The sequence below is a fragment of the Eupeodes corollae genome, chromosome 1, assembly GCF_945859685.1.
Source record: "Eupeodes corollae chromosome 1, idEupCoro1.1, whole genome shotgun sequence".
Classification (NCBI taxonomy): Eukaryota; Metazoa; Arthropoda; class Insecta; order Diptera; family Syrphidae; genus Eupeodes; species Eupeodes corollae.
The window spans coordinates 54,537,198-54,557,406 of record NC_079147.1 but is presented as its reverse complement, the minus strand read 5'-3'; the positions used below and the strand labels follow the sequence as shown (position 1 = coordinate 54,557,406).

Below are 20,209 nucleotides of genomic sequence, written 5' to 3'. Positions count from 1 at the left end.
ACACAAATATGTATCTCAGAGGTCTTGGTCTTTGCCATCCATAAATCCGGGAGTGGGAGAAAAGATACACAACAAAAGGCTTAGCCACCGCATTATATGAGAAATTATGACTAAAACCCATGTAAAGGTGTGTGAGGTACTAAACGCAGGCAGGTAGACTGAAGGTATCGTGGTTTGGCTCTCTTTTTTTTTTTTTTGGTAAAGCTTGCAAGGTAAAAGATTTTCGTTTTCATAATTTGTTTTTAATTTTACTTTTTTTTGGTTATATTCGTTCGTATTTTTATATTATTTGTCGCTTGGCTTCGACTATAGTCTTTAGCAGTGGCAGCGGCCAGAGGTGGAGAGGCGGTACGGCGGCGGCGGAGGTGACTCTCTATATGAAGGTACCTACCTACCTACTTGCTATTCATTTGTATATTATCTTATTGTGTTTGGTATCTATGTGTGTTTGCATAATAATTTAGCTCGATATATTTTCGAAATTGTTTAAAAACAGCCTGACACTGACGGAAAATTATCAAACCGCAGCTTGTTTCATTCGAATAAACACACAGTGAATCGGGTTGTGTTTTATTAAGAATCTAATATTTAAATATTAATAAAATTTTATCGAACTAAAAACCCTTTTTTAAAAAAAATACAATATGAAATTCTTCATTGTGTCCGTTTGTTGTGTCCTGCTTTTGAGCAATGGAATAAACGCTGAAATCGAAAGTAATTCTGTGGATACACCGAATGCAAGTGGATTTGAAAAGTGCCTGGATGCTGATTCAATTTCCTGTCTACAAATGACGGTACGGATTTAAAAAGGATTACATAAGAAATTATTAATAGTTTTTTTTTGATATTTTTTTTTTAATTACCTAAAAGTGAAAATTTAAGTGAAAGTGATGATTAATTTACATATTTTTCGAATTGAATTAATGAATTAATTGAGTGAAATGGAACTGTTTCATAAGAATCCTATAAAGTGGATTTTAATAACGCTTATCGGATTATTTAAATCATTGAAGCGAATTTTAATTGCATTTTCAACAGTTTCAGTGTTGTAACGATTTTGTATCCATTTTTGACTTTTTCTTTTGATTTCTCCTTAAAATTTCAAATTGGTTTTAAAAAGAATTTAAAAACTTTGTGATTTGTTTACAGCATCTTTGGTTTCTGAAAAAGTTAAAACACATTGATTTTTTGAAAATTTTCTTCTTCAATTTTAATTCAAGAACAATTGTATTCTTATAATATTTTGAATGAAATGAAACTGAACTTCTTTTTTAAACTTTCCTAAATATCAGCAAACTCATTTCACTTTTGATCATAAAATTGTAACTCAAACTTCCGGGTTCTCTACTTTGAAAAAATACAGATTAATGCATCCCACTTCTGATCTGTATTTTTGTTGTCTGAGCTTAAATACTGAATAAAATTAATTGATCTCCACGTTCATTTTGATATACATTTAATTTCGTTGAAAAATATTTTAAATTTTTTCAAATAATTAAAAAAAAATAACATTTTAAACACTTGATATTTCCATACTGAGTTAGTGCTTTAACACACATTTTTAAGCCTTAATTTGTATTTCATCAAAACCCTTACACTTCAAACACTTATTGTATTTTTTTTTTTCATTACAGCTCTTCCGTCGTGCCAAGGCCGTCTTTGACAATCCACAAATCGAAGTTTTCGGCGGTGTCTCCCTGGTCAAGGACAACCAAGGTCGTCAAGGCAAGGCCCTCGATGACAATTCCTTTGCTGTTGAAGTTGCACCAACTGTCGAAGCTCGTAACTCCGAAATGGGAACATATTTCGTTAATAGCGTAAAGAACTTCTTTGTCGAACGTTCATTGTCCTTCAACTTTGCCAACACTGCCCGCAGCATTGCTCGTGCAATTCCAGCTGATATCAAAGACGACATCAAGGAATTGATCTCTGAAGCTCGTACCGGAAAGAAGAAGCGTCTTTTGAAGAAATTCTTGCCAATCATTTTGGGAATCGGTGCTAAAGTTGCCCTTTTGGGAGTCGCTTCAATGTTCGGAGTCTTGCTGATGGCCAAGAAGGCTTTGGTTATTTCTGTTTTGGCTCTTGGTGTTGCAATTCTCGCTGGAATCGGTAGTAAAGTAGGAACAGCAGCTGGTGCTGCTTCTGGTCTTCTCGGTGGTCTCGGAGGTCTCTTCAAGAGCGGCGGTGGACTTTTGGGTAGTTCATCGAATTTGGTACCAAGCACATCATCTGGATGGGATTCAAGCGGTGCCTATAGCTCACCTGTTGCACAATCTCTTGCTTACTCTGGCTATAAGCAAGTCAGAAGGCGATAGGTCAAAGATGTGATTAGGTGGCCATAATAATTATAATTATTGAGATATCGTGATTTTCCTTATGTGAATATTTGATATGAGGAGATGAAGATATTTTGTTTTTTATAAATGTTATACTTTATTATTTTATTTTTTTTTCATTTCAAATTAATTTATTTAATTTATTAAAAAACTATTATAATTGCATAGCAAATTACTCAATTGTAAAAAAATGATAAAAACAAAAAACGAAAACAATGTTATTAATAGCAGTGTTTGTATGTGTAATATTTTATATGTACAACGCACTGTTGTTAAGTTAGCGAAGAACAAAGATTAATTTCAGGTTATAACTACAACTATCTAAAGTTGCATGCAACTAGTCTTTTTCATATCTCTACATTCTATAAAACTATCTTCTTAATTTTTTCTCATCTAAAATCTATCTTCTATCATTTCACCTATATTTTATTTTTTCAAAAATGTATCACTATTTTCTATTTTGACATATTTCCCCTTGCATGTTTACTATCCTAAATGTATCTTTAAATTTTCACAATGTATCTTTCACACTAAAAACACTTTTCTATCTCAACTTTTTTCAAAATTCACTTCATTTATCTATCGAACTATCTTAACTTTGTACTTATCTATTTTCACTTCATCTATATTTCTCTTAACTATGTAAAGTTCTTCTATTTTGTATCAAAACTATTTTCACTTCATCTCAAAAAATGTCTAAACTATTGTTTTCATCTATAACTGTATCACTGTATATTTCTTTCTTATTCTTTTAAATATCTCTCAAATTTCTATCTATCTTTCTGTAAATCAATCTATCTATAAATTTCTATCTTTATATTTCTTCTTCTGTCTATGCCATATGAACCTCATTAAAAAAAGCCAAAACTATTTAAAAAAAAAACTCATATTTTATTTTCTAAAAACTACTGCAATCTTTTCTCTTTCTCTTTCTTTTTCTTCATCTTCTTCCTTTTTTCATTTCATTCTTTTGTTTCAACAGTTCTTTCATTTCTTCATTCATATTTCTCAGCATCGAAAGTGTTGCCTTTTGTAATAAAATCTACATCGAATCTTTAGATAACCGAAATATAAAAATTTCTATAAAAACAAACACAAATTTTTACCTGTCTTTCTTTATTATTTCAATAGGAAAACAAAAGTATCTATGTATCTTTCTACGCATAAATTAATAATCATCGTTATTAAAGTCAGAAGAACTGTTATATCAGAAATTTCATCTACAATTTGGCATTTTTTAATTGCTTGTATAATTACTCTGATATTTATCAGAGCACGAGTTCATACAGTTGTTAGGTACTTGCGCTCGTAATCGTATAACATGCAAGACCTTTTGACCAAGTTTTTACACTCTTACCGTGCGTCTTCGTAGTGGAGGTAATTTAGGGTCTTAAATGAGTACTCAAGAAGCTTATGTACATCACAATTTCTGTATCTTTGTATCTCATAAAATATTTGTTGATGTGGTTCTTGATTCATAAAAGTGACAGTAAAAGTTATTAAGATACTTTTGTATCTTTTTTTCAGTCTGACACACAAAACAACTTTCAAAGGGTTATAAGAAGTTATTCAATGCATCTTTTATGTAACTTCGGACAGTTATAAATTTCAGATACGCTTTTCATAAAATATACAGCTCGTTATGCATTGCTTTGGAGGTTTAGTAGGTCGTCGGCGGCTGCGTAAGCTTCGTGTGTCATTGGGTATGAGCATGGTCAATAGGTTTTATTATTATTTTATTTTTATTGACATTTCATTGAGTTACGACATCACACATGGAAAGTATCTTTCACTCTTGGGTTTTTTCTTCTCCTCCAAATAGATTAACTCCGTAACCATTAATATAGATAGGCTTGCGTTGTGTGCTTTTTTGTTTATTGTTTTTAAGTTTAGTTCTGCGTGCCAAGAAAAAGAGAAATTTATTTAGAAATTAATATAAAAGTGTTTTTATTTTATTTTTTTATTATATTTGATTGAAATGATTATTGAATTGGACAATTGGAATGTAATTTCCATCGTCATTATTTATGGTAAGACAAAAAATAAAGAGGTTGCTGTCTGCCGAGATGATGGTTATTTTGTTTAACAAATTTAAATTTATTTTGTATTTTCTTTCTCTTGGCTTAGAGAGCTTAATGTATAAGTAAGTAAGTATCGTTTTACTTTCGCTGTCATGGGTGATAAGTGATGTTTTGTGGTTAAACACTTTAAAGATAATGGTGTTAACAAGACGTATTGTTTTCTTGTTTTTTTTTTGCATTGTTTGCTATTTTTGTAATTAAGTGTTAAAGCTCTAAGAAAGTGGCTATGAGTGTGGAGGATTTAATGGAAGAAGTGAATGGAAGAAGAATGTTATCTAATACAATGTAACTGACAAATGCATTGGCTTTTGGTTTGGAGAAGTTTAAGATGATGAAGTTTATAATGAGTTTTCTGTAGCAGCAGAACAGTCATTGGACCAGTTTGTAATGATGCACAGAATTGCATTGTTGAATCAGCAAGTTTGTTATGTGGTAAAGTTTTTTTTTCGCTCCAGAGGATAATGAGGAAGAGTAGAAGATTGCTTAAAAAATTCTCAAGGGTTTTCCATACAGAATTGTTAATTTAAACCAGCAAATAATTCTGGCTGTGTAACAGTTGATGTAATGACTTTTATTGCATAAGAGGTCAAAGAAGTGTGACTTTAAGAACCTAAAAAACATGTTGCTGGCCTCTGTAAGACCGATAAACATCAAAGTATTTTCTTGGAAAGCTTAGAGTAACTATAGAGTAACCTAAAAAGATTAATTTATTTTCATTTCAAATTTTTGACTGACTTGAAAAGTGTTGAGTTAAAATTGTAGTTTAAAATTTTCAGAATATCATGTTCTTGAATTATTCTAAAAAATGCAGTTTTTTGTTGTTATAGTGTAGGAAGAAACTGAACTGTAAGATTGTTATAAAAATTGTATTGAATGTCAAAAACGTTTTTTTCAGATAAAATTAGTTTGACGACCATATCTTAAATTTTCAAAAAGATATTTCAGTCGAAAATCAAATCGATTGGTTTTTTCGTTAATTGTTTTTTTTTTCGAAATTATGTAGGTTTGGTATCACTTCGCAATATACAGGGTCCAGCAAAAAGATGCGTCCGGCAAAAACATCTCCCAGATTTTAAAAGGCAATGACAAATAAGTAAACAATTTAGCAGTTTCAAATAAAATGCACGACTGGGTCGTACGAAATTGCTCCTGCATGCAAAGAGTCAGTTTAAAAAGGACATACACAAGACGTAAAATAAGTTTGTCTTCAAAGATATAATTGCCATTTGATTTGTCAATAAACGTGTGATTCATCCCAAGATCATCAGGGAAATACTTGTAAGCAAAGCATACTCAAGTTTTAAGCTTTTTCTTTTGGATAGTTTTATTAACTTCCCATAGGATGTAATGGGTCCGATTTGTCAAATAGAAAATTTTGACATTTCTCGACGTTTCAAGGTCAAGACAGATTTTTAGTAAGATGTCTGTGCGGTCGTGTGTACGTTTTTTTCGTCGTCGATAGCCCAAGAACCAGAAGAGATATCGATTTCAAATAAAATAAGGCGGAAAGATGCAAAAAGGGCTCTCAAGAAAAGTGCGTGGTTGGTTTTTTTCACCATAGCAGCTTGAAGAAAATTGAACATTTTGGTTAACCGTAAATATCTTACGAACCAAAAACGCTAGAGACTTGAATTAAACTTTATATAATATATTGTAACGTGATATCAAAGAAGTATATTTTTTGAAAAAAAAAAATCCATTTAACGATTTTTTGTCACCTCCAAAATCTTACGACTATAATATGATTTTATCTTCAAAACAATTTTGTGCAACGAAAAATATTGTTTTGGGCATCTGATAAAATTTGGAGAAAAATCCAATTGACAGTTTTTTTAAAAGATATAAAAATTAAAAAAAACATTACTCAAAGTTGGTAAAAATTGAATATCGATTTAAATATCTTTTCAAAAATTTGAGATAATAGCTTCTTATTAATTTTTACTTATAAGAAATATTGTTTCTAACTTTAGGGCGCTTATTGAAAAAAATCGAATGACAGTTTTCTAACAACAAAAAAAACCTAAAAAAAATGTATAAAAGTTGGTAAAAATTGATTTTGGACTCAAATATCTTTTCAAAAATTTGAGATAATAGCTTAAAACTAATTTTATCTTATAAGAAATATTGTTTTCAACATTCGACAAAATTTAAAAAAATTCGAATTGACAGTTTTTTTTACAAAAAATAAAACTCTAAAAAAAAACAATAATAAAACTTGGTAAAAATTTACTTTCGACTCAAATAGCTTTTCAAAAACTAAAAATATTGGCTTCAAACTTATTTTATGTCACAGAAAATATTGTTTTCGATATTCAGTAATTTGTATATAAAAATCCAACAGTCCGTTTTTTCATAAAAAATAAATTCTACAAAAAATAGTACGCAAATTTCATAAAAATTGATACGAGTGCATTATAGACAAACTTTTAAGCCAGACAAATTGACAGACGGGATGGTAAGTTATCTGTGTGGGTCGCATCCCAGCCTATTTTTTTAAATCGTTTTACATTAAGAAGACGAAACAAGGGTAGGTAGGTTTAAGTTGTGAGTGGGCCATATCATCCTGTTATATAACAGTTCGTTAGACTGTTCCACCTGCGATTGGATTATTAACTTCCCATATTAAGTTATTGTATTTGCCAAATTGAAAATTTTGAAAATTACTCGACGTTTCAAGGTCCCTAGAGTCGAAATAAAATATTTTTAGAAAGATGTCTGTGCTAGCGTTTTTTTTTATAATTCATTTTTATTAATTCATTCTTAAACCTATCTTAAAGCTAGACAAAAATTCATAAAACTAGCCTAATTATCCATAACTTACAACTAACTTAATGGTCCCATACGGACACTCTAAGTTAAACCATAACAATTAAAACTAATCCCTTTCGGCCCTAAGATCTATTTTACTTAATTTAAATTTTATTTATTTTTGTATTTATAAGAAAATTTGAAAAAAAAACTAATATCAAGTCTGTGCTAGCGTGTGTACGTACAGACTTACAGACGGACGTACGCGAGAACGAGAAGAGATATCGACTTTAAATAAAGTTTGTTATACAGAAAATAAAACAGAAAGATGCTGAAAGGGCTCTAAGGAAATTGCGTAGGTGGTTATTTTACCAAATCAGTTTTAAAAAAAGTTAACAATTTTGGTTAAGCTTAAATATCCTCCAAATCAAAAACGCTAAACACTTGAAATAAATGTTATATAATTTTTTGCAACATGATACCACAAAAGGGTATTTTATAAAAAATAGAAAAGTCTAATTGACAGTTTAAAAAAAAAGAACTTAAAAGAAAATTTAACAAAAGTTGGTAAAAATTGATTTTCGACAGAAACGTCTTTTCGAAAATTTAAGATAATGGCTCCAGTTGAGCTTAACTCATAAGAAATATTGTTTTTGACATTCTGACTAATTTTGATAAAAATTGAATTGACAGTTTTTTTACAAAAAAAAATTAACCAATAAAATTAACAAAATTTGGTAAAAATTTCTTTTCCACTAAAATAGATTCAAAAATTAAAAATACTGTCTTCCAACTTTTTATATACATTACAAACATTGTTTTCGATAAGTAGTTTTTTTTTATAAAAATCCAACATACCGTTTTTTCATACAAAAAATAGTTCGCAAATTTGGTAATTGATTTTCGGTTCTTAATATCTCTCAAATTAATTTCATTCATCCAATTTGTAAAAATTTAACAAATGATACTTAAATTGGTAAAAATTTGTTTTCGAATAAAAACCTATTTAACAAAACTAGATTTTCAAACTAAACTATTTCCTTATATGAAAAATATTGTTGGTAATTTTAATTTTCTTAGAAAGGATTCAACTAACAACTTTCTCAAGCCAACACGAAAACCTACAAACTTTTAAGCAAGACAAATCGACAGACGGGATGTTAAGTTATCAATGTGGGTCGCATCCCAGCCCCTTTTTTTAATTTCATATAGGAAGAACTAGGATGGAAAATAAATAGTCTGAAGATAAGAAAGAGGAGGAACATGTATGTTTAAATTGTAAGGCGATCGCTTATTTGTTGTGTAGTTAGGCAGCTGTCTAAAACGAATGAAGAATAGTTGGTGGCTGAGAACATGCTTATGATGATAATGAAGGAATGTTATTGGTAGGTGGAAGTTACTTACTACAATGGAATCACATTCCTTCTTTCCTACAAGTTTTCAGAGCAAACATGGAGTTATTGCGTTCAGTTTATTTTTTTCTTTAAAGTTAAAAAAACAAGCATCCGAACATGTACAAGAAATTGCTATTCATTATGTTGTTTACAGTCAGGATCTTGTGCGTTTTGGATTTTAGTTATGAAGTTAAACGTAAGCAGCAGTTGTAGAGGTTGTACGTAATAGGTATAATGTTTATACGTTGAAAAAGTGATTCTAATAGAAAATACATATACTCTTTCTAGAACGTTTCTTTATCTTGTACTAAGTATTTATTCTTTTATTTAGGCGAAGGCAAGTTAAAGGATAATATTTAAAAATCATATGTACAAAAATATCTAGATATTAGTTCTTGATGGATACTTTCAAATAGATTTTTTATTAAATATATTATATTCGTTAATCCGATGCAGTGGTGCTATACGGCCATCGTTGGTATTTACAATAGTTATAATTATAAAAATGCATTTATTTCGATAAAAGATAAGAATGTATTTAAAATTTTGTCAAAATAATGCGCTCTTTGGGATCATGCATAGGATTTGATCTGGTGAGATGGGAGGGGGTTACATTTAATACAGCTTAATAGTTTAAAAACTATTTTAAGATTCAAAATTTTATCCGAACAATAAGTTTGTCTTCAAAAATTTAGATTACATTTTATACATCGAAAAACCCTTGATTTTTCAATTTTTTTTTTTGAAAATCGTTAGAGCTTTTTTTAAATAAGTTTTTTATATATAAAATTTTTCAATTTTGTACTAAAAATATTTTTGGTGTACAGTTGTTTAGTGATTGTAAATATACGCTTTATATTTGAATTTAATAAAAAAGTGTTGACCCGTTTTTGAAATATATTATTAAAAAAAAAATTAAATTATTTTTTTAGTAATCCAAACAATACAAAATTGCACTTTTGTTAATCAAATATTGTTAAGGCAACATAAAAGCTTATTTGAAAAAAAAATTATTGAAATCAGTTGACAAGTTGCTGAGAAAATTAAAAAACTAAATAACGGTTCTATGAGCAGTACCTTTCTTGAGCAATATAAAAATACGTTTTTCTTATTAAAAGAAACCAAGTTCAAAAAGAAAGTTTTAGAGAAAATCAAAACAAATCTTCCAAGTTTGAACTCAATCGACCCAATGGTTTAGGCTATGGACAGACAGACAAAACAGTCTAGACGGAATCGCGGGACGCACTTTTTTCGACTTCTCTACCATTGTAATATCATGTTTGATTAAAATCTAGAGTTCGATCGCCAGAATTGGATGATTTTGATGTAGACGATAACTAAATAATGGTTCTTTTGCTCGACAAATTCATTAGCCGTGTTTTTTGAAGTGTTGTGATTTGACACCTTTTGACTTCTTTAATTGTTAATATTTGAAAAAAAAAGTTGTACGTCGATAAGCTATTAACAGTTCAAGAGATATTTTGCTCCACACAAAATTGAACCATGCCAATGTTATCATTATAAATAAATATAAATCACAATCATTTCCATCAAAATGTGTGTTTTTTTTCAAAATCAACATAAGCCCTTAAAGCTTAACAACCCTTTTTTATTACTTGTAAGATTCCTAACACGTTATGTTAAGCAATTGTAGATGATATTAAAATTATAATTCCAAAAAAATTAATGTGACAAACCAAACTTTTGAAGTACAAATTTTTGAATTCACAATATTTTGAATACTGTATATATTTTTACCATAACAGTATTTTGAGTGAATGGTTTTATTGCTGCTTTAACTCTTTTTGGTGTTAATTTTACAAAACCTATAAAAATTGAATTCAAAGTTTATGTTTAGTTTTCATTATTATTCTTACAAGAAGTATTTTATTTTCGTAAGATTCACATTTCTGTTATTTTTTTTACTGATGGGCATGTAATAACTCTGAGCATACCACGAAAGCTATCAAATATTATTACTGTATAATAAGTTTTATGGTTGGAAATAAATTTGGCAATTAGATCATAAAATCTGAACCTATAACATGTGATTTGTTCTTATACTGAAATACATAAATCAGCCAAGCAGAAAATGTATTGCTATTTAATTGAACTTATTGATTTTAAATAGCCTTTGGGCTTTGGCAGATAACATTGGATTTTCATAATAGATTTGACAGTATCCACGTAAGGAACTCTGAACTGTATATTAAGGAGGTATTTCTTCAATTTCTTTCTCGTGGGTTAAATCATAAAATCAAAGCACAAGTTTATACGGACTAAAGACAGTTAAAAAGTTATTTTGAACTCATAAAATTATTTATATCTTTTTGATGTGCAGAAAGTATTCTCATTCATTCAATTTTATAACACCAACATCATCACTGTTAAAGGTTTTACCTACATTACGGCTTAAACCATAAAAGAACTTAAGCAGCTTAAATTGAAAAATACAACGATCAACACAATATGGCTATTGGTTATTGTTAGTGTGTATATGGCAAATAATTAACCAAGTCTAACCATTGCTCCTGTCAGCTATCAAAACATAGTGTCATCATTAAATTGCCCATTAATAAAAACTGAGTGTTTTAAGAGATATGTCTACCTGTGCACGCGTAAGTATATTTCCGATGTCCTGGAGTTTTTATTGTCTGTTTGATTTTTTTTAAAGGCTTGACATTTTATAATAATATCAATTTAATGAATCACAATAGCTGGCAGTTTTCTTAGGTTTTCGTGTTTTGTTCAAAATGTTGTCAGTTGAATTATTCTAAAAGATTTTAAAATTGCCAACAATATTTTGCATGTTTGATTTTAAATATCTACTTTTGTAAACAAGATTTTTAATCGAAAAACAGTTTTTACAAATTTTAGTAGCATTTCTAAAATTTTTACAAAGTGGATGAATTAAATTAATTTGAGAGAAATCAAGGACCGAACGTCAATTTTTATCAAATTTAATTTCTATTTTTTGTAGATTTTATTTTTTATGAAAAAACTGATTTTTGGATTTTTATATAAAATGTACTGAACGTCGAAAACAATATTTTCTGTGGGATAAAATAAATTTGAATCCAACATTTTTTATTTTTGAAAATATATTTGAGTCGAAAGTTATTTTTTAATAAGTTTTAGTATTGTTTTGTTCTTAGGTTTTTATTTTTTTTTTAAAACGGTTGATTCGATTTTTCTCAAAATTTGACCGAATATTGAAAACAATACTGCTTATAAGTCTTGAAAAGATATTTAGGTCGAAAATCAATGTTTACCCACTTTTATTAATTTTTGTTTAGTTAAATTTTTTTTTAACTGTCAATTCGATTTTTTTTTCAAAACTTGAATGTTAAAAATAATATTTCTTATACGATAAAATAAGTATGAAACCATAATCTTAAATTTATTTTCGAAAAGATATTTATGTCAAAAATCAATTTTTCCAACTGTGAGTAATTTTTTTTAGGTATTTATTTTTAATAAAAAGAACTGTCAATTGGTTTTTTTTAGGTTTATATTTTTTTTTTTTAAAAACTGAAAATTCATTTTTTTAGGTTTTTATTTTTTATAAAAAAACAAGCCAATTCGATTTTCCTCAATATTTTACAAGATGTTAAAATCATTATTATTCGTTGCACAAAATTGTTGTGGAGATAAAATCGTTTTTTCCTCGAAAATTTTGCGAGGTAAATAATATTTTATTTTCAGTTTTTTGGATTTGTAAAAAAAAAACGTTAATTGGAAAACCAAACACATATTTGTTTGGTATCACGTTACAATATATAATATAAAATTTAATTCAAGCAATTGGAGTTATTGGTTCGTGAGTAATTAAGGGCTAACCAAAGTTTTCAACTTTTTTTAAACTGCTATGGTAAAAAGAAACAGCCACGAAATTTTCTAGAGAGTCCTTTCTGCAATATTATCTGTATAAAAAAATATATTTGAAGTCGATATTTCTTCTGGTTCTTGAGCTATGGACGACGAAAAAAAATCGCGAACGAACGTACACATACGCACGCACGTAAGATCATTTACGTCACTTGAACATCGTCGAAATGTTTCTTGTCTCACCCCCTATTACCGTTATTTTAATGGTTTATGCCTTAGAGAAATAGCCAGCTGCATTCCTCCCCTTAAACATTTAATACTCGCGCTTCTAGGAATGCTCATCAATATACTCTCTAGCCTGTCTTCGGTCGTACTGTCAAGTACAGTGATTCGTTCTTTAGCCGTACTATACGAATGTGGACCACTCTGTCCTTCCAAGCTATTGCAATATTCAGGAATTCAAAACCAATGTGCACCGACTTCTTCTTTCTTTCAAACGAAAAAAATCAAATCAGATGCTGGGTTTTCTTACAAGAAATACATGAGAGTTTAATGATTCATATACTCTCATATTGTTATATAACCCATTGATTAGATCTGTGCTGGAATACTGCTGTACAGTTTGGAATCCATATTATTCATCAAAGAGGATAGAAAATGTTCAAAGAAATTTTACAAGATATGCTTTTTTTACATTGAGATGATGATGATTAATTTATGAACACTTCCATCAGAGAAACTATATGCGCAAAGAACCCTTCACCCGTTGCATCAGAGAACCTAATGCATTATGGGCAAGAATTGATTTTATGTTAAATTGTACAAGAGATGCTTTTAAATCTATTATTCTTAGCCAAATTTAAATTTTACTAAAGACTTTTTCGCAGTATGTTTTTATGCTCTTATGTTCTATTATTAACTTGTTATTTATCTTGTTGCGATATCTTTATGCGATGTTTCACCGTTAAGTTATTAACTTCCCATAGGAAGTTTTTGTAATGGGTCCGATTTGTCAAATTGAAAATTTTGACATTTCTCGACGTTTCAAGGTCCCTAGAGTCAAAATAAAAGCTTTTTAGAAAGTTGTCTGTGCGTGCGTGTGTACGTACGTTCGCGACGTTTTTTTCGTCCTCTATAGCTCAAGAACCAAAAGAGGTATCGATTCCAAAAAAATTGTGTTGTACAAATAAAAAGGCAGAAAGATGCAGAAAGGGCTCACAAGACAATTGCGTGGGTGGTTTTTTTACCATAGCAGTTTGAAAAAAAATTAAAAATGTTGGTTAACCGTAAATATCTTACGAACCAAAACGCTAGAGAATAAAATTATATTTAATATAATACATTGTAACGTGATATAAAAGAAGTATATTTTTTGAAAAAAATCATTGAGCGTGTTTTTTAAAAATCAAATAAACTGAAAAAAAATTTGTCACCTCCAAATTTTACGACTTAAATATGATTTCATCTCCAAAACGAATTTGTGCAACAAAGAATAATGTTTTTGACATCTGATAAAATTTTGAGAAAAATCGAACTGACAGTTTTTTTATAAAAAATAAAAATTAAAATAAAAACATTAGCTTAAGTTGGTAAAAATTGATTTCCGATTCAAATATCTTTTCAAAAACTTAAAATTTAGGCTTCAAACTTATTTTATCTTATAAGCAATATTGCTTTCAACATTCTGAAAAGTGTTGAGAAAAATCGAATTGACAGTTTTTTTACAAAAAATAAAAACCAAAAAAATTAATAAAAGTTGGTAAAAATTGATTTTCGACTCAAATATCTTTTCAAAAATTTGAAATATTATCTTCACACTGATTTGTTCTTAAAAAAATATTGATTTCAACATTCGATAAAATTTTAAAAAAAAATCGAATTGAAAGATTTTTTTACAAAAAATGAAACTCTAAAAAAAAACAATACTAAAACTTGGTAAAAATTTACTTTCGACTCAAAAAGCTTTTCAAAAATTAAAAATATTGGCTTCAAACTTATTTTTTTTTCACAGAAAATATTGTTTTCGATATTCAATAATTTTTTTTATAAAAATCCAACAGTCCGGTTTTCATAAAAAAATAAAATATATAAACATTTTACGCAAATTTGGTAAAAGTTGATGTTCGGCTCTTGATATCTGTCAAATAAATTTAATTCATCCAATTTGTATTTGTTAATATAAGAAATAAAAACAAAAAACAAACCAAATATTCTATATAATGAATTACGTAGCTGCCTTTCCGGATTTAACTACGAGAAATGCATCCCAAGGTCTTTCAATAGTTCTCACACCCCAACATTTAGTGATTCCAAATATGCAATAGAAACTAACTTATGTGACCAGAATTCGTTTGGATTGGCAACCCATGGTAGGTTGGGAACATAGGGAAACAATAAACCTAATGTCCTTCCCCCTGTTCCGATACATATTCAAGAATTGCTAACGAAAAATAAGACATGAGTTTTCAATACGAGGGATGTCCATCATATAAATGATATCAAAACCATTCAAAAATCTCAATAGGAACATGCATTGTTGTATTATTGTACTCATGTTTATTCTATTGCAAGCTATAGGGTGCAATCACCTTGTATTTCCATTGTTTGAAATTATTCTTCTAAATAAACCTGAATACCTAAATAATAAATTAAAATGGATAGCTACATATCTAATATCTATGTATTTCTTTGTTCAATTTCTATTTCATTACGAACACTATAGATTTCAAATTGAAATTCTTGGAAAAATAGACACATTTTACAACGAACAGAACAATAGTTAGTTTTGCACAGTTCCTAGAAAAATGTATAATATGAGTATCAAAGCTGTACAGGTTCTATGTACCACCTCTTCACAATGTGGAGTCTCAAACGGAAAGCAAAGTATAGAATTATTTGAGTCCGATTGGGAGCATTATTATTTAGGTGCAGCAAATTCAGACTTTTATAAATACAAACACCGTAGGGAGGTGATTTTATTTGTGTTGTGTAAAAAGAAACCTTTATCCTATATTGAAGTTCTAACAAGAAAAGTTTCTATGCAATGTCGGCTTTAAAACATATAAATCCTTATAAAACTGCTACGTATCGTAGAGCGAGTATTGTCCGTGGCTTGATGGTTAGTGCGTTGGACTATCCAGAGGTAACCATATTTTTTAATTTGATGAATCTTTACAGCGTTGAATATCGCGTCGACCTGCTGGCACGTGGAGCAACGCACTCTTACAATTACAGTAAGATGCGTTGCCCTCGTTTCACCAACGCCTTAGTGAGTGAACTTCGTTCGAGTGACATAGCCCCACCAAACAACGGAAACCTGACATATACAGAAATTGACCAACATTTACAACAGATGGATGAAACAATAAAACGAACGATTAAACGGACAATACCAAAGAACAAGGAACGGGACCAAATGGACGCTTACAGAAACGCAACTACGTGCACTGGTTAGGCACAAGAGTGGCTTATTGACAATACTCAAAAACTTCTACAGACGGCTTACAGACCACACGACTTGGAGGTTAGGACACTGAAGTCGTCAATAAAAAATATACATCTGTTGATTAAGGAGAACTACAGGCTATCAATTAACAAGTACTGGGACCGCAAGATCCGGTCAGTTAATTCCAGCGACCCTAGTATGTTCCCCAAAATCAACAAGATATTCAGAAAAAAGAACGATAATGACCTTTCGTGTCTGAAGCTCCAAAGAACTGAATATAACGTACTCAGGACAGCGCAAATAGATCCAGAAGAAGTCATCTTTAACGATGACTTTCATAAAATTGAAGATCCGAAGGAAAAAGTGGAGGCGGTGGGAGCTCCTTTCCAGCTAGGTGAATGTTAGCATTCGCCCCAACCACGACCTGGAAAACAGAGCCCTACTTAATCACTTTTTCCTTCGAAATGATATGACACAATGGCGATCTGATAAAACGCGGTTATATCCGGTTTAATGACGATTCCTTTGCAAATGCCATAATCGCCGAGCAAAGGGTTGAGCTTCAGCTCATCTTCAATTCAATACAAAATAAAAAGTAAGCAGGTGTCGATGGTATATGCAACGTTGTACTAAGACAACGGTCAATAAGTCTTCTTGCGAGTATCAGCAAAGTTTTCGAAAAGATCATCAATAGGGCTCTGACTAAGTTTCCTGCGGACAACAAATGGTCTTCAATAGGGAGCACACCAGCGATCTGATAGGTAGTCTTACAAAGGCAATTGCGTACGCCGACGATCTTATTGCGTAAAGAACGGCCCGAAAGGTTGAGGTTATTAGAATTATCTTGCTGCGTGATTTTGACAAGATTCAGCGATATTGCGACGACAGGAAACTGAAAATAAATGTCCAGAAGTCGGAAACAATTCTGTTCCGGACTCCGTTGGCAAGAGACAAGAGGAATACGTGCAAGAATTGGCGAAAGATGGTCATCCTTGATCTTCACGTGCAACCATTAGTGAGCAAAAGTGTAGTGAAGTACTTTGGCATCTGGTTAGATCAGTATTTATATTTCGACATTCATATAAATACTGCTCTGACCACGGCCAGAGGAACCTTTGCTCTGACGAAACGGCAGATTTTTAGCTGTCGGCTTGTCCCAGAGTGAAGGTAATTTCCTACATGACCCTCATACTGCCGATCATCATTTATGGTTGTCCTGTGTGGTTCAACGTTGCGCCTTTCAGATGGAGAAGTTTAAGGTGTTCGAATGGCAGTGTTCAAGACGCTGTACCGGTTTATACCGAACAGCCGAATCTTCTTATGTACGTGCATTACTATTCCAACAAGGTCCTAAACAACGGGTTTAGAATCAACATAATTGACAGTTTCGTGATAAAGCTCGTTGAAGTTAACATTGCTAGAGCAATGGCCACGAGTGTGGCCTCAAAGTGTTCCATGATGCGTTCCAGTATGGTCTTTGCTACTATTTTTGCAACGGCTGGTAGAACGCAAATTCCTTTCCAGTTTTTGTTTTTGTCAAGCGTCAAGTGAAGCAGTTCGGTTGATGACATTGCCACTTTTTGTTAAAGCTCAGCTGGAATTCCATCATTTCCTACCGATTTGTTGTTCTTAAGCCAACGATCTATCTTCCCCGAAGTACGTTACGGATTCGTTGATTAGTTTGTTCGGGCGTTTCAGGGGAACACCCCAGGCTGATGTCCTTTCGTCTTTTCTATGGCTTCTGGTCATGGATACAAATCTCGTTAAATTAGAGAGATGTGGAGTGAAGGCGGTAGCCTACGCGGATGATTTGGTGCTATTGGTGTCAGGAAAGTACACCTCTGTGATTAGTAAAATCACGGAGTCATTAATAAGTGGGGACTTCAGTCGAAGATGATTTTATGGACGTACGCAGCCGTAGTACGCCCAATCTTAACATATGGTTCGATTGTGTGGTGGCATGCTTTAGCAAAGTCTATAATATTAATAAGCTAAAGAAGGTTCAGAGAACAGCTTGTGTGGGCACCACAGGGGCCATGCGTACTTGCCCAACGGACGCCTTAAACGCTATTTTGGATCTTCTACCAATCGACCTTTTTATTAAATACATAGTTTCCTGCAGCGCTATTAGGCTGAAGGAATCAAATAGCTGGTTGTCAAAACCTTATGGTCACAGCAACACTACGAAATTCATTCCCTGAGATATTATCTCGGTAGACACTGACTACTGCACTCCTATTTTGAACCTTAGTAAGGGTTTTAAGGTTATTTTCCCATTGAGAAAAGATTGGGAGGATGACATCATTTCGATAGGTTTCGACACAACCATCTTTACTGACGGCTCAAAGATGGAGTGCGGAGTTGGTTCTGGGATCTTTTCTGAGTCCCTAAATGTAGCCAAATCCTTCAGACTTCCTGACTTTGCTAGCGTTTTTCAGGCTGAACTGCTGGCAATAAGGGAGGCATGTAAGATACTTAAACAAAACCCAAACCAAAACTGAAATGCGGCTATCTTTACAGACAGTCAGGCAGCTCTCAAAGCCATTAACTCGGCCACATCCTCATCTAAATTGGTCCAGCAATGTCGCGATGAGCTTGCGAACCTGAATATTAACCTCGGTGTCACCCTGATCTGGGTTCCGGGCCATAGTGGTGTCGTGGGAAATGAACGGGCTGACGAGCTAGCCAGGCAAGGATCGGCCCTTAATAACTCACTTGCGGAAATGGTTAACATTCCTCTTGGTGCTATGAAGAGTAAAATCTTTTCTCTATCTACCAAACTGAATCAAACCGAAGGTGGAGCAATTTACCCAACTGCATTATATCTAGGAAAATATGGCCCACCCATAACAAAACCCGTAGAATCGATCTTCTATGCAGGCGAAGGCAAGACATAGCCAGGATTGTTGCGGTTTGTACCGGACATTGGCCTATAGGAGTTCATGCAGAGAAGTTAGGTATCTCTTACAACACCTTCTGCCGTAACTGTAGTGACCAAAGCGAAAGTGAAACGATAATCTATTTCCTCTGCAAATGTCCTGCTTTGGCAAACACTAGAATGAAATACTTTGGAAAAGCATACTTTCAAGAACTTGATGAGCTATCTGAGACAAAGATTAGAGACCTGATCTTTTTTCTCAACTTGACAAAATGGCTCTAACATAATCGCTATGAAGCTTCTCTATAAATCTATCCCTTTTAATCAAAGGTCAAACGAGTTTTTGTTATCAAAACGGCGCACTACAACCTACCTCGGGCGTTTCAGAAGGCACGTTAGTTGCAAACACTCGGTTCAAAGCCGAGGAAAAGTTTTCTTTTTACCTTTTGACTTGTTCATTCACCAAAGTTAGCAAAGTATTGTCTACTTCTTTCACCAGGTGTTGCTTTGAGCTGTGTGCACCGGTCAGCTCTTTGATTATTCTGTAAACGGTCCTGCTGTCGCAACTTTTACCAGCATCTTGTGCTTCCTACGCCAATGCGTTTATGTACTCCCCTTTTGCAGCATTTATTTGTGCACTTAACAGTTTGCATTCTTTGGTACTTGCTTAAGATTCTTCTAAAAGCCAGTTGTTGTTGCTTCCTTCTTTCCGACCGACTATTCTGTCAGCACTTGAAATGAAAACAATTTTCAAAGAATTCCAATGCTGTTCAATGGAATCATGTGCTGTGCTGCTGATTGTTCCCATTTCCTGAAACAGGTGGTCCCTGAATTGTTGACTGGTTTTGGGATCCTTTAGTCTAGCGATGTTGTTTTTTCTGTATATATTCCAACTGCAGATGTACACAATCTTAAGGTTGCTATTAACAAGTGCTGGTCACGGGAAAGTCCCATATACTTGCCTCTTCCGGTTTGTACTTCCAAGAGATTGCTTCTAAACAGTCGACTAATCGCGAAGTGGTCAAATTGGTTGAAAGACGCTTGCCTGTCCGTCGACACGCAGCTAATTTTATGACACAGTTTGTGTTCAAACATGGTGCCATCAATCATAAGACAATTGGCGTTGCAGAAGCCAATAAAAGCCTCACCATTGTCGTTGAAATTTGCCGACTACGTGAACACCCATTACATGTTACTGCCAACCTTAGCATTGTAGTCTGCCACAACCAAAATATTATCTCCGTGGAGAGTGTTGTTGTAGGCGGATCCTAGTTCACTGTAACAGCATTCTTTCACTTCATCAGGTTCAAGCTCCGTCAGGGCGTAACACTGCATAATGGTGACGGGTCATACTCTAATCTGATAAGTCTTTCCTCAAGGGGCTCCCACGAAATAAAAGTAGAGCAAGACAGTGTCAGTGACTTGTATTTGCCCGATCCCAACCATCACACTTCGCATACCCCTAAGATATCTATCCTGCACCATATAACTTTTCTTTC

At 32.2% G+C, this 20,209-nt stretch overlaps 1 protein-coding gene across 1 annotated transcript; it reads left to right on the top strand.

The window, feature by feature from the left end:
• The first annotated feature begins 500 nt into the window (after window positions 1-500).
• Window positions 501-3,218, top strand: LOC129943164 (uncharacterized). The gene is made up of 2 exons (XM_056052431.1): window positions 501-794; window positions 1,635-3,218. Exons 1-2 carry the CDS (start codon window positions 645-647, stop codon window positions 2,313-2,315), a joined length of 831 nt encoding a protein of 276 aa, XP_055908406.1. The 5' UTR covers window positions 501-644; the 3' UTR covers window positions 2,316-3,218.
• The last annotated feature ends 16,991 nt before the right edge of the window (window positions 3,219-20,209 follow it).

What these genes read in the sequence shown, in the direction of transcription:
- LOC129943164 (XM_056052431.1), top strand. Translation starts at nt 645, where the DNA reads ATGAAATTCTTCATTGTGTCCGTTTGTTGTGTCCTGCTTTTGAGCAAT. An exon ending in TTTCCTGTCTACAAATGACG is followed by an intron (nt 795 to 1,634) that starts GTACGGATTTAA and finishes TTTTCATTACAG; the next exon opens with CTCTTCCGTCGTGCCAAGGC.